Source organism: Oncorhynchus gorbuscha, linkage group LG15 (assembly GCF_021184085.1).
Source record: "Oncorhynchus gorbuscha isolate QuinsamMale2020 ecotype Even-year linkage group LG15, OgorEven_v1.0, whole genome shotgun sequence".
NCBI classification, from domain to species: Eukaryota; Metazoa; Chordata; class Actinopteri; order Salmoniformes; family Salmonidae; genus Oncorhynchus; species Oncorhynchus gorbuscha.
Window position 1 is genome coordinate 12,417,059 of NC_060187.1, and position 14,436 is coordinate 12,431,494.

At 45.7% G+C, this 14,436-nt stretch overlaps 1 protein-coding gene across 6 annotated transcripts in view; it reads left to right on the forward strand.

The window, feature by feature from the left end:
- Positions 1 to 14,436, forward strand: part of LOC123996629 (phosphodiesterase 4D interacting protein) — a 106,649-nt gene that overhangs the window by 76,069 nt on the left and 16,144 nt on the right. For all 6 annotated transcript variants that reach the window (XM_046300153.1, XM_046300150.1, XM_046300149.1 and 3 more), the window contains 6 exons: positions 9,378 to 9,665; positions 10,540 to 10,671; positions 10,894 to 11,013; positions 11,802 to 11,991; positions 12,080 to 12,324; positions 12,570 to 12,847. In XM_046300153.1, coding sequence (XP_046156109.1) covers positions 9,378 to 9,665; positions 10,540 to 10,671; positions 10,894 to 11,013; positions 11,802 to 11,991; positions 12,080 to 12,324; positions 12,570 to 12,847 — 1,253 coding nt within the window. The remainder of the gene's footprint in view (positions 1 to 9,377; positions 9,666 to 10,539; positions 10,672 to 10,893; positions 11,014 to 11,801; positions 11,992 to 12,079; positions 12,325 to 12,569; positions 12,848 to 14,436) is intronic.

Consider the following 14,436-nt stretch of genomic DNA (forward strand, 5'->3'; position numbering starts at 1 on the left):
CTGGCAGTAATGTCCTCTTTAAGACTAGCATGCTATCCCACCGGCCATCAGGGTCTTGCTCTGATCTCTGTCTCCTGGCAGTAATGTCCTCTTTAAGACTAGCATGCCATCCCACCGGCCATCAGGGTCTTCCTCTGATCTCTGTCTCCTGGCAGTAATGTCCTCTTTAAGACTAGCATGCCATCCCACCGGCCATCAGGGTCTTCCTCTGATCTCTGTCTCCTGGCAGTAATGTCCTCTTTAAGACTAGCATGCTATCCCACCGGCCATCAGGGTCTTCCTCTGATCTCTGTCTCCTGGCAGTAATGTCCTCTTTAAGACTAGCATGCTATCCCACCGGCCATCAGGGTCTTCCTCTGATCTCTGTCTCCTGGCAGTAATGTCCTCTTTAAGACTAGCATGCTATCCCACCGGCCATCAGGGTCTTCCTCTGATCTCTGTCTCCTGGCAGTAATGTCCTCTTTAAGACTAGCATGCTATCCCACCGGCCATCAGGGTCTTCCTCTGATCTCTGTCTCCTGGCAGTAATGTCCTCTTTAAGACTAGCATGCTATCCCACCGGCCATCAGGGTCTTCCTCTGATCTCTGTCTCCTGGCAGTAATGTCCTCTTTAAGACTAGCATGCTATCCCACCGGCCATCAGGGTCTTGCTCTGATCTCTGTCTCCTGGCAGTAATGTCCTCTTTAAGACTAGCATGCCATCCCACCGGCCATCAGGGTCTTCCTCTGATCTCTGTCTCCTGGCAGTAATGTCCTCTTTAAGACTAGCATGCCATCCCACCGGCCATCAGGGTCTTGCTCTGATCTCTGACTCCTGGCAGTAATGTCCTCTTTAAGATAAGCATGCTATCCCACCGGCCATCAGGGTCTTGCTCTGATCTCTGTCTCCTGGCAGTAATGTCCTCTTTAAGACAAGCATGCTATCCCACCGGCCATCAGGGTCTTGCTCTGATCTCTGACTCCTGGCAGTAATGTCCTCTTTAAGACAAGCATGCTATCCCACCGGCCATCAGGGTCTTGCTCTGATCTCTGTTTCCTGGCAGTAATGTCCTCTTTAAGACAAGCATGCTATCCCACCGGCCATCAGGGTCTTGCTCTGATCTCTGTCTCCTGGCAGTAATGTCAGGGGGACTGCACGTGTAATGTCCCGTTGAGATCCTTCTGTAGCTCAGTTGGTAGAGCATGGCGCTTGTAACGCCAGGGTAGTGGGTTCGATCCCCGGGACCACCCATACGCAGAATGTATGCACACATGACTGTAAGTCGCTTTGGATAAAAGCGTCTGCTAAATGGCATATATTATAGATCCAGACTAGCGTGACTAAATGTGTGAGTGCTAACTTGTGCGTGCTAACCGACCACTCGTCAGGCTCTTCATCTGAATGGGAGAGAGAGAGAGAGAGAGAGAGAGAGAGAGAGAGAGAGAGAGAGAGAGAGAGAGAGAGAGAGAGAGAGAGAGAGAGAGAGAGAGAGAGAGAGAGAGAGAGAGAGAGAGAGAGAGAGAGAGAGAGAGAGAGAGAGAGAGAGAGAGAGAGAGAGAGCCAAGGGTAATTGAGCAGGAGTTGATTTGCTGTAGTCTATCCCATGGCTTTGGGCTAACTGATTCTATGCTCTCCTAATTGTCACACATCTTGCTGCTGTGATGGCACACTGTGGTATTTCACCCAGTAGATATGGGAGTTTATCAACATTGGATTTGTTTCCAAAATCTTTGTGTATATGTGTAATCTGAGGGACATATGTGTCTCTAATATGGTCATACATCTGGCAGGAAGTTGGGAAGTGCAGTTCAGTTTCCACCTCACTTTGTGGGCAGTGAGCACATAGCCTGTCTCCTCTTGAGAGCCAGGTCTGCCTTCGGCGGCTGTTATCAATAGCAAGGCTATGCTCACTGAGTCTGTACGTAGTCAAAGCTTTCCTTAAGTTTGGGTCAGTCACAGTGGTCAGGTATTCTGCCACTGTGTACTCTCTCTTTAGGGACAAATAGCATTATAGTTTGCTCTGTTTTTTTGCAAATTCTTTCCAGTGTGTCAAGTAATTATCCTTTTGTTTTCTCATGATTTGGTTGGGTCTAATTGTGTTGCTGTCCTGGGGCTCTGTGGGGTCTGTTTGTGTTTGTGAACAGAGTGATGGCTTTGTGATGGCTTTGTTTGGGAATTACGTCCTTTTAGGTGGTTGTAGAATTTAACGTCTCTTTTCTGGATTTGGATAATTAGCGGGAATCGGCATATGTTGTACACAGAGGACAATTTGTAGAATTATGCATGCAGAGTCTCAATTTGGTGTTTGTCCCATTTTGTGAAATCTTGGTTGGTGAGCGGACCCCAGACCTCACAACTATAAAGGGCAATGGGTTCTACGTATTTTTAGCCAGATCCTAATTGGTATGTTGAATTTTACGTTCCTTTTGATGGCATAGAAGGCCCTTCTTGCCTTGTCTCTCCGATTGTTCACAGCTTTCTGGACGTCACCTGTGGCCCTGATGTTTAGGCCAAGGTATGTATAGTGTGCTCAACTGGACCTTTTTTGGAACACCATTATTTTTTGTCTTACTGAGATTTACTGTCAGGGCCCAGGTCTGACAGAATCTGTGCAGAAGATCTAGGTGCTGCTGTCGGCCCTCCTTGGTTGGGGACAGAAGCACCAGATCATCAGCAAACAGTAGACATTTAACTTCAGATTCTAGTAGGTTGAGGCCGGGTGCTGCAGACTTCCAGTGTCCTCGCCAATTAGTTGATATGTATGTAGAAGAGGGTGGGGCTTAAGCTGCATCCCTGTCTCACCCCAGGGCCCTGTGGAAAGCAATGTGTGTTTTTAAAAAACAATTTTCACTGCACACTTGTTGTTTGTGTACATGGATTTGATAATGTCTTGTGTTTTTCCCCCAACACTACTTTCCATCAATTTGTATAGCAGGCCCTCATGCCAATTTGAGTCAAAAGCTTTTTTGAAATCAACAAAGCATTTTTATTTATTTATATTACCTTTAGTTTACTAGGCAAGTCAGTTAAGAACAAATTCTCATTTTCAATGACGGCAGTTAACAGTGGGTTAACTGCCTGTTCAGGGGCAGAACGACAGATTTGTCGCACGCACGCACCTTGTCAGCTCGGGGATTCGAACTTGCAACCTTTCAGTTACTAGTCCAACGCTCTAACCACTAGGCTACCCTGCCGCCCCAAGGCTTTGCCTTGGTTTTGGTTTGTTTGTTTGTTTGTTTGTCAATTAGGGTGTGCAGGGTGAGTATGTGGTCTGTCGTACAGTAATATGGTAAAAATCCTATTTGACATTTGCTCAGTACATTGTTTTTGCTGAGGAAATGTACAAGCCTGCTGTTAATCATAATGCAGAGTATTTTCCTAAGGTTGATGTTGACACATTCCATGGTAGTTATTGGGTTCAAATGTGTCTCCACTTTTGTGGATTGGGGTGATCAGTCCTTGGTTCCAAATATTGGACAACATGCCAGAGCTGAGGATGATGTTAAAGAGATTAAGTTTAGCCAATTGGAATTTGTGGTCTGTATATTTGATCATTACATTTAGGATACCGTCAGCACCACAGGCCTTTTTGGGTTGGTGGGTTTGTATTTTGTCCTGTAGTTCATTCAGTGTAATTGGAGAATCCAGTGGGTTCTGGTAGTCTTTAAAAAATGATTCTAAGATTTGTAATTGATCATGTATATGTTTTTGCTGTTTGTTTTTTGTTATAGGGCCAAAAAGATTGGAGAAGTGGTTTATCCATACATCTCTATTTTGGATAGGTTTCTCAATTTATTTCTTAGGTTTTTGCATTCTTCATCAAACCATGTGTCATTGTTGTTCATTTTCTAATGTTGTCTGCTTGACATTTTTAGATTTGGTAGGGAAGCTGAAAGGTCAAATATAGTGTTTAGGTTTCCTACTGCCAAGTATACACCTTCACTATTACAGTGAACCTTTTGTCCAGGGAATTGTCTAGAAGAGATTGAATTTGTTGTTGCCTAATTGTTTTTTTGGTAGATTTCCACACTACTTTCCTTCCATCTATAGCATTTCTTAATAATATTCAGTTCCTTTGGCTTTGATGATTGAGCATAGCTCTGTTCAAGTGGACTGTGATTTTGCTGTGATCTGATAGGGGTGTCAGTGGGCTGACTGCGAACGCTCTGAGAGACTCTGGGTTGAGGTCAGTTATAAAGTAGTCTACAGAACTACTGCCAAGAGATGAGCTATAGGTGTACCTACCAAAGGAGTCCCCTCGAAGCCTACCATTGACGATGCACATATCCAGTGTCCGACAGAGCTGCAGGTGTTGTGACCCATTTTTGTTGGTTATGTTGTCGTATTTGTGTCTAGGGGGGCACATGGGAGAGGGAATGCTGTCACCTTCAGGTAGGTCATTGTCCCCATGTGTGCTGAGCGTGTCAGTTTTTTGCCCAGGTCTGGCATTTAGGTCGCCACAGACTAGTGCATGTCCCTGTGCATGGAAATTGTTGATGTCCCCCTCTAGGATAGAACAGCTGTCATCGTTAAGGTATGGGGATTCTATTGGGGGGATAAAGGTAGCACACATGAGGACATTTTTCTCTGTTGAGATCATTTCCTTATTAATTTCTAGCCAGATGTAAAATGTTCCTGTTTTGACTAATTTAGTAGAGTGGGTTAGGTCTGCTCTATATCCTCCTGCATCTCTTCCCTGTTTCACACCTGGTAGTTTAGTTTGGTGGATGGGACTACCAGCTCTCTGTAACCTACATCTCCTTTATACCAAGGTTTCTTGTAGGATGACAATGAGAGCATACAGGTCACAGTGGTGGGTAGTATTAAGGGGCTTTGGTGACAAAACGGATGGCACTGTGATAGACTGCATCCAGTTTGCTGAGTAGAGTGTTGGAGCCTATTTTTTTAACTGTGATGTGTTCCTCTCCCTCTTCCTTCACTGCTGTTAGCTGTGATGTGTTCCTCTCCCTCTTCCTTCACTGCTTTTAGCTGTGATGTGTTCCTCTCCCTCCTCCTTCACTGTTGTTAGCTGTGATGTGTTCCTCTCCCTCCTCCTTCACTGCTGTTAGCTGTGATGTGTTCCTCTCCCTCCTCCTTCACTGTTGTTAGCTGTGATGTGTTCCTCTCCCTCCTCCTTCACTGTTGTTAGCTGTGATGTGTTCCTCTCCCTCTTCCTTCACTGCTGTTAGCTGTGATGTGTTCCTCACCCTCCTCCTTCACCGCTGTTAACTGTGATGTGTTCCTCTCCCTCCTCCTTCACTGCTGTTAGCTGTGATGTGTTCCTCTCCCTCCTCCTTCACTGTTGTTAGCTGTGATGTGTTCCTCTCCCTCCTCCTTCACTGTTGTTAGCTGTGATGTGTTCCTCTCCCTCCTCCTTCACTGCTGTTAGCTGTGATGTGTTCCTCTCCCTCCTCCTTCACTGCTGTTAGCTGTGATGTGTTCCTCTCCCTCCTCCTTCCTGCTGTTAGCTGTGATGTGTTCTGCTGTTAGCTGTGATGTGTTCCTCTCCTCCTCCTTCACTGCTGTTAGCTGTGATGTGTTCCTCTCCCTCCTCCTTCACTGCTGTTATCTGATGTGTTCCTCTCCCTCCTCCTTCATGTGTTCCTCTCCCTCTTCCTTCACTGCTGTTAGCTGTGATGTGTTCCTCTCCCTCTTCCTTCACTGCTGTTAGCTGTGATGTGTTCCTCTCCCTCCTCCTTCACTGCTGTTAGCTGTGATGTGTTCCTCTCCCTCCTTCACTGCTGTTAGCTGTGATGTGTTCCTCTCCCTCTTCCTTCACTGCTGTTAGCTGTGATGTGTTCCTCTCCCTCTTCCTTCACTGCTGTTAGCTGTGATGTGTTCCTCTCCCTCTTCCTTCACTGCTGTTAGCTGTGATGTGTTCCTCTCCCTCTTCCTTCACTGCTGTTAGCTGTGATGTGTTCTTCTCCCTCCTCCTTCACTGCTGTTAGCTGTGATGTGTTCTTCTCCCTCCTCCTTCACTGCTGTTAGCTGTGATGTGTTCCTCTCCCTCCTCCTTCACTGCTGTTAGCTGTGATGTGTTCCTCTCCCTCTTCCTTCACTGCTGTTAGCTGTGATGTGTTCCTCTCCCTCCTCCTTCACTGCTGTTAACTGTGATGTGTACCTCTCCCTCTTCCTTCACTGCTGTTAGCTGTGATGTGTTCCTCTCCCTCCTCCTTCACTGCTGTTAACTGTGATGTGTTCCTCTCCCTCCTCCTTCACTGCTGTTAACTGTGATGTGTTCCTCTCCCTCCTCCTTCACTGCTGTTAGCTGTGATGTGTTCCTCTCCCTCTTCCTTCACTGCTTTTAGCTGTGATGTGTTCCTCTCCCTCTTCCTTCACTGCTGTTAGCTGTGATGTGTTCGTCTCCCTCCTCCTTCACTGCTGTTAGCTGTGATGTGTTCTTCTCCCTCCTCCTTCACTGCTGTTAGCTGTGATGTGTTCCTCTCCCTCCTCCTTCACTGCTGTTAGCTGTGATGTGTTCCTCTCCCTCTTCCTTCACTGCTGTTAGCTGTGATGTGTTCCTCTCCCTCCTCCTTCACTGCTGTTAACTGTGATGTGTACCTCTCCCTCTTCCTTCACTGCTGTTAGCTGTGATGTGTTCCTCTCCCTCCTCCTTCACTGCTGTTAACTGTGATGTGTTCCTCTCCCTCCTCCTTCACTGCTGTTAACTGTGATGTGTTCCTCTCCCTCCTCCTTCACTGCTGTTAGCTGTGATGTGTTCCTCTCCCTCTTCCTTCACTGCTTTTAGCTGTGATGTGTTCCTCTCCCTCTTCCTTCACTGCTGTTAGCTGTGATGTGTTCATCTCCCTCTTCCTTCACTGCTGTTAGCTGTGACGTGTTCCTCTCCCTCCTCCTTCACTGCTGTTAGCTGTGATGTGTTCCTCTCCCTCCTCCTTCACTGCTGTTAGCTGTGATGTGTTCCTCTCCCTCCTCCTTCACTGCTGTTAGCTGTGATGTGTTCCTCTCCCTCCTCCTTCACTGCTGTTAGCTGTGATGTGTTCCTCTCCCTCCTCCTTCACTGCTGTTAGCTGTGATGTGTTCCTGCACCATTATTGTTCCAGACGGGTACACGTTGACAGAGGTTGTTTCAATTTCCTCAATGTCTAGTATTCTGAGTTTCCACCCTGGGCCAATACCCTCTCTCTTGACATAGGGGTAGTGTGCTCTTAGAGCACTGTGCCATGCCAGGGGATGTTCTGTGTTAATATAGCACTGTGCCATGCCAGGGGATGGTCTGGTTAATATAGCACCATGCCAGGGGATGTTCTGTGTTAATATAGCACCATGCCAGGGGATGTTCTGTGTTAATATAGCACCATGCCAGGGGATGTTCTGTGTTAATATAGCACCATGCCAGGGGATGGTCTGGTTAATATAGCACCATGCCAGGGGATGGTCTGATTAATATAGCACCATGCCAGGAGATGGTCTGGTTAATATAGCTCCATGCCAGGAGCTCCATGCCAGGGGATGGCCTGTGTTAATATAGCTCCATGCCAGGAGCTCCATGCCAGGGGATGGTCTGGTTAATATAGCACCATGCCAGGAGATGGTCTGGTTAATATAGCTCCATGCCAGGAGCTCCATGCCAGAGGATGGTCTGGTTAATATAGCACCATGCCAGGGGATGGTCTGGTTAATATAGCACCATGCCAGGGGATGGTCTGGTTAATATAGCACCATGCCAGGGGATGGTCTGGTTAATATAGCACCATGCCAGGGGATGGTCTGGTTAATATAGCTCCATGACAGGGGATGGTCTGGTTAATATAGCACCATGCCAGGGGATGGTCTGGTTAATATAGCTCCATGCCAGGGGATGGTCTGGTTAATATATATATATATTGTTAGGCTCAAGAGTTTTCACACCACTCACTTCACACTTCAGTGCTAATTGAAATGCACCCAGGTCAGTTCTGTCCTAGCAGCTTGGTAGCTTCGTAGCCTTATTTATTAAGCTTTATACAACAAAATGACCTAGAGATTGTTGTCTTTTACTTTTTGGCTTCAGAAGTAGCTTTAGACTGAACATTATTCACTCAGTTATGTGTTGGATGGTATTTCCAGGTTTCCTCTGTGTTTCGTCTGCAGGTTTTGGGTTGTTTTGTCTTGATAGTCCTTGGTAGTAATAGTCCATTCAGATAATTTTGTCCAAAATCAAGGTTTTATGTATCAAATTTTGATTTGGATTGAAGGTTTTGATGTTGTGGTTAGTATCCTGTAAGTCCTTGTGAAGTTGATCTACATTTATCCAACTCTATTTCTATATTTTTGTAGAAGAACTCAGAAAAACTCAGGAGCCCATGAGCTCACTACCTCCCACTATCTAACTCTCCTTGTCCATCCATCCTAACATCCCAACTATTCTCTTTATACCGTGTGCCTGCTCTCCTGTGAGAGGGACATTTCACCCTGCCTTAAATCCTAATGTCACACACACACTGGAGACTGTATTAGTGTTCTGACTCTCTGCTGTATTAGTGTTCTGACTCTTAGTGTTCTGACTCTCTGCTGTATTAGTGTTCTGACTCTTAGTGTTCTGACTCTCTGCTGTATTAGTGTTCTGACTCTCTGCTGTATTAGTGTTCTGACTCTCTGCTGTATTAGTGTTCTGACTCTCTGCTGTATTAGTGTTCTGACTCTCTGCTGTATTAGTGTTCTGACTCTCTGCTGTATTAGTGTTCTGACTCTCTGCTGTGTTAGTGTTCTGACTCTTAGTGTTCTGACTCTCTGCTGTATTAGTGTTCTGACTCTCTGCTGTATTAGTGTTCTGACTCTCTGCTGTATTAGTGTTCTGACTCTCTGCTGTGTTAGTGTTCTGACTCTTAGTGTTCTGACTCTCTGCTGTGTTAGTGTTCTGACTCTCTGCTGTATTAGTGTTCTGACTCTCTGCTGTGTTAGTGTTCTGACTCTCTGCTGTGTTAGTGTTCTGACTCTCTGCTGTGTTAGTGTTCTGACTCTCTGCTGTGTTAGTGTTCTGACTCTCTGCTGTGTTAGTGGTCTGACTCTCTGCTGTGTTAGTGGTCTGACTCTCTGCTGTGTTAGTGGTCTGACTCTGTTGAGGCTGTGTTAGTGTTCTGACTCTCTGCTGTGTTAGTGTTTTGACTCTCTGCTGTGTTAGTGTTCTGACTCTCTGCTGTGTTAGTGTTTTGACTCTGTTGAGGCTGTGTTAGTGTTCTGACTCTCTGCTGTGTTAGTGTTTTGACTCTGTTGAGGCTGTGTTAGTGTTCTGACTAGACCTTACAGTGTACTGTTGTATTCGGCACATGTGACAAATACAATCGAATTGAATTAGACTTATCGATCTCACAACAAGCTGCCTGACACACTAACATCCATCCTCCATCTCTCTCCTATCTGTTTATTCATGCTTCGGTTTTTCTTTTTCCTACTGCAGGTTTTTCCGTTCCTTCAGTCAAGCCGTTTGGTGGTTTCCCCATGTCAGCCCACCCCCACCCCCAGACTGACCCCTCCAGTTACATGCCCCAGCCTCTGTCCTACCACACCTTCCACCCCGCTGGTCTGAATGCTAGCCTCAATGCTAGCCCTGCCATGAAGGCAGGCGCCAGCCTCCTGGAGAGCAGTGCAATGTGGGACATGGCCTACGGTGCTCGGTCAATGAGAGTTGGCACTGCTGATTTGTCATCAGGGTCGTCAGGTTACCAGTCTGGCACCAGCCATACAGGTGTGTGTATCTATGAGTTTTAATGACATTGTGTGTGTATGTGTGTGTGTGTATGTGTGTGTGTATGTATGTGTGTGTCCTACCTGTAATGAGTTTACAGGACAACATGTGGGAGTGGATCATATCACACATATCCCAGGTGATAGTCTAAAGAGCCAATGGCTGATCTTGGAAATTGATATGTCATACCATGACATTTGAGTTATTTTCCTGTTACTAACTATTAGAGACTATACGGACCCAAACAGCCCTGTTGTGTGTGTATATACAGGTAACTGACAAAATGAAGGAAACACTTTAGTCAGTGAGGGATACAAAGTATGTTGAGAGCAGGTGCTTCCACACAGGTGTAGATAATTAAGCAATTAACATCCCATCATGCTTAGGGTCATTTATACAAATGCCCAGCTGTCCATTATATTGGGTACCATGGCTAGAAGAAGAGATCTTAGTGACTTTGAAGGAGGAGAGCCTCAAATTAGCATAGGCGGTTTAGTGTGTGCGTGTGTGTGTGTGTGTGTGTGTGTGTGTGTGTGTGTGTGTGTGTGTGTGTGTGTGTGTGTGTGTGTGTGTGTGTGTGTGTGTGTGTGTGTGTGTGTGTGTGTGTGTGTGTGTGTGTGTGTGTGTGTGTGTCAGTCACCAGATCTCAACCCAATTGAACACTTATGGGAGATTCTGGGGTAGCGCCTGAGACAATGTTTTCCACAAAGATCAATAAAACTCCAAATGTTATCATTTCTGGTGGAAGAATGGTGTCGCGGTCCTCCAACAGAGTTCCAATGGGTACTGAAGATGTGTGTGTATATATATATACTATACAAATGTTTTTTTATGTTGTGAAATGTCAACGGTATTTTGATGTGTTCCTGTGCAGGTTCTGACCTGATTAAAGAACACCTGAGAGAGATCAGGAGTCTACGTCAACGTCTGGACGATTCCATCCAGACCAACGACCTCCTCCGACAGCAGCTGGAGGAGAGACTGGTCAACCAAGCCAGAGATAAATGTATTGACTTGACCACCACCACACCTGCTGTCTCAAACCATGAACATATATTCTACACACCCAACTTGGCTACCTGTACTAAGTCAATGTTGACAGTCACTGTGTCAAAAAGGAATTAGTGAAATGTACTGGCCCTCCTCTTCTTCCTCATCCGTCTCTTCCTCATCCTCTCCCTTCTCTTTATCCTTCTCCTCTTCCTTTTTCTCTTTTCCTCTTCCTCAGGTGCTCCCACCAACATCTACATCCAGGGCTTGGACTCTGTCAGTCAGTTGTCCAGTGAGATCAGAGTTCTGAAAGCGGAGAACCTCAGTCTGCAGGACCGACTCCAACAGGCCAGCAGAGGTAACCAACTGCCTGGCTCCGAGTACTCTCCAAACTCTCTAATATACTACCCAACATACTATCAATTCTGCTCTATAGCCCATTCTGTAGAGCGTTGTTCTTGCAATCCCAAGATAATGACCACTCATATGTAAAATGTAAGTCACTTTGGATAAATGTGTTTGCTAAATGACATACTGTATATTACATTGAGAAGAGAATGATGATTGGCTGACAGCCGTGGGTGGTATATCAGACCATATACCACGGATATGTCAAAACATTTATTTTTACTGCTCTAATTACGTTGGTAACCAGTTTATAATAGCAATAAGACACTTCGGGGATTTGATTGTCTCGTCAGCCCAATCCACTGTCTCGTCAGCCCAATCCACTGTCTCGTCAGCCCAATCCACTGTCTCGTCAGCCCAATCCACTGTCTCGTCAGCCCAATCCACTGTCTCGTCAGCCCAATCCACTGTCTCTCGTCAGCCCAAGCCACTGTCTCATCAGCCCGGCAATTTATGGACTTAATCTCCACTATAAAAAGCATCTAGACATCATCTCACATTTCTTTTACTGTTTCAATATTCAAATTCGATCTTCAGCTGTTGCATAGTAATGAACATGTTGGTTTGAGACACAGGCAGGCAGCTTTTCTCAGCCAATCGAAATCATGAATTTGCATAATTTTTATGGATATATACAAAGAAATCTAAATCTAAAACAGAAAATGAAGTGCAGCTAGTTTTCCGTCTTTCCAGCTTCATTTATGTCTTTATTTGAGTTCTTCTGTACTCTTCCCCCAGACGGGAGTAAGGAGGCGGAGCAGCTGCGTGAGGCGGTGCTGTTGGGGCGTGCCCGTGTGAAGGAGGCGGAGTTAGAGACTGAGAGGTGGGCGGAACAGGGCAGGAGGCTGCACACGCAGACACAGGCTCAGACCCTGGAGATCACTCAGCTGAAACAGGACAGGCAGAACAACCAGGAGACCATTAACAGGTAGGAGGAGTGTTTGTGTGTCTGTGTGCATCTCGGTTGTGTGATTATTGTTTTCTCACATGTGTTTAACTGTGTTGTGTGTGTCTAGGTTGCAGCACGATGTGAATGTCCTGCAGCAGCAGTTGTGTGAGAGCCGTGGCCTGGCCCACTCTCTACAGTATGACCTCCAGATATGCCACAGAGTGTGTGGCGTCCCCAGGAACATGAACACAAGTGAGGGGTCACACTCAGAGGAGTCTGCACCCTTTGACCCCAGGGACCTGCATGTTCAGCTAGGGCAGCAGTTGACGTCTGGGACACGCCTTCCTGGAGCCAGGATACAGCTCTTCCATGGTGAGAGAGCGCCACCAAGGAAAGCATTCTGGGATAGGCTTAACATGTTACCACTGATTCTACCACATTTACACAGAACATTGTAAGGATGTGTCTGAAATTGCATCCTATTTCCTATATAGTGCACTACTTTTGCCCAGAGCCAAGGATAAACGTTGTGCACTTTATGGTCAATAGGAAGCAATGCCATTTGAGATTTACCCGTAACTAACAATCATTCCCCAATCTTCCTTTCCCGCTCACAGACCCTGCTCTCTCTACCCCTGTCCGAGACACTGGACTCTTCAGCCCTGCTTCTCCTCTCTCCCTCACACTGGAACCCCGGGAGGTTGACGTTTCTCCTGAGGGCCAGGCTCCAGACGGCTCCTTCGCCAACCGTAATGGCCTCCATGTTGTGGGCCACGTGGATAACTTCAGCGCCCTGCAACAGCAGATCCTGGAGGGGCGCGTCCTCATTGGCAAGATGGAGGCTGCCCTCCGGGCCACCGCCAACCACACCCTGCTGGAGCTCAGCCTGGACAAGGTGAGAGGTCAGGGGTCAGGGGTTTTGAAACCTATCCTTGGGGGCCCCCAGCATGTACACTACCGTTCAAAAGTTTGGGGTCACTTAGAAATGTCCTTGTTTTTGAAAGAAAAACACATTTTTAATCCATTAAAATGACATCAAATTGATCAGAAATACAGTGTAGACATTGTTGTAAATGACTATTGTCGCTGGAAACGTCTACAATAGTCAATGTCAACAGTGAAGAGGTGACTCCAGGATGCTGGCCTTCTAGGCAGAGTTCCTCTGTCCAGTGTCTGTGTTCTTTTGCCCATCTTAATCTTTTTCTTTGCAACTCTGCCTAGAAGGCCAGCATCCTGGAGTCGCCTCTTCACTGTTGACGTTGAGACTGGTGTTTTGTGGGTACTATTTAATGAAGCTGCCAGTTGAGAACTTGTGAGGTGTCTGTTTCTCAAACTAAACACATGTACTTGTCCTCTTGCTCAGTTGTGCACCGGGGCCTCCTACTCCTCTTTCTATTCTGGTTAGAGTCCGTTTGCGCTGTTCTGTGAAGGGAGTAGTACACAGCGTTATACAAGATCTTCAGTTTCTTGGCAATTTCTCGCATGGAATAGCCTTCATTTCTCAGAACAAGAACATAATTGCAAAAGGGTTTTCTAATGATCAATTAGCCTTTTAAAATGATAAACTTGGATTAGATAACACAATGTGCCATTGGAACACAGGAGTGATGGTTGCTGATAATGGGCCTCTGTACGCCTATGTAGATAGATATTCCATTAAAAATCATCTGTTTCCAGCTTCAATAGTCATTTACAGCATTAACAATGTCTACACTGTATTTCTGATCAATTTGATATTTTAATGGCCAAAGAAATGTGCTTTTATTTAAAAAACAAGGACATTTCAAAGTGACCCCAAACCTTTGAACGGTAGTGTAGATGAACTCTTCTACAGCCAGCACACCTGATTCAACTTGTCAACTAATCATCAAGCCCTTGACTTGGTGAATCAGATGAGTGAGTTCAGGGATACAACAGCATTGTGAAACTGAGGAAAGGTTAGAGGATTCGGACACCTTACAGAGGAGTTAATGCCGCTCTAAATGAACTTTTAGGTCCTTGGTTTAAATGGATTAAACTCATGTTTCATCTTAGTAGTGTTGTGTACAGTATAGCTAGTTGAGCTGGTTTCATCTTAGTAGTGTTGTCTACAGTATAGCTAGTTGAGCTGGTTTCATCTTAGTAGTGTTGTCTACAGTATAGCTAGTTGAGCTGGTTTCATCTTAGTAGTGTTGTCTACAGTATAGCTAGTTGAGCTGGTTTCATCTTAGTAGTGTTGTCTACAGTATAGCTAGTTGAGCTGGTTTCATCTTAGTAGTGTTGTCTACAGTATAGCTAGTTGAGCTGGTTTCATCTTAGTAGTGTTGTCTACAGTATAGCTAGTTGAGCTGGTTTCATCTTAGTAGTGTTGTCTACAGTATAGCTAGTTGAGCTGGTTTCATCTTAGTAGTGTTGTCTACAGTATAGCTAGTTGAGCTGGTTTCATCTTAGTAGTGTTGTCTACAGTATAGCTAGTTGAGATGGTTTCATCTTAGTAGTGTTGTG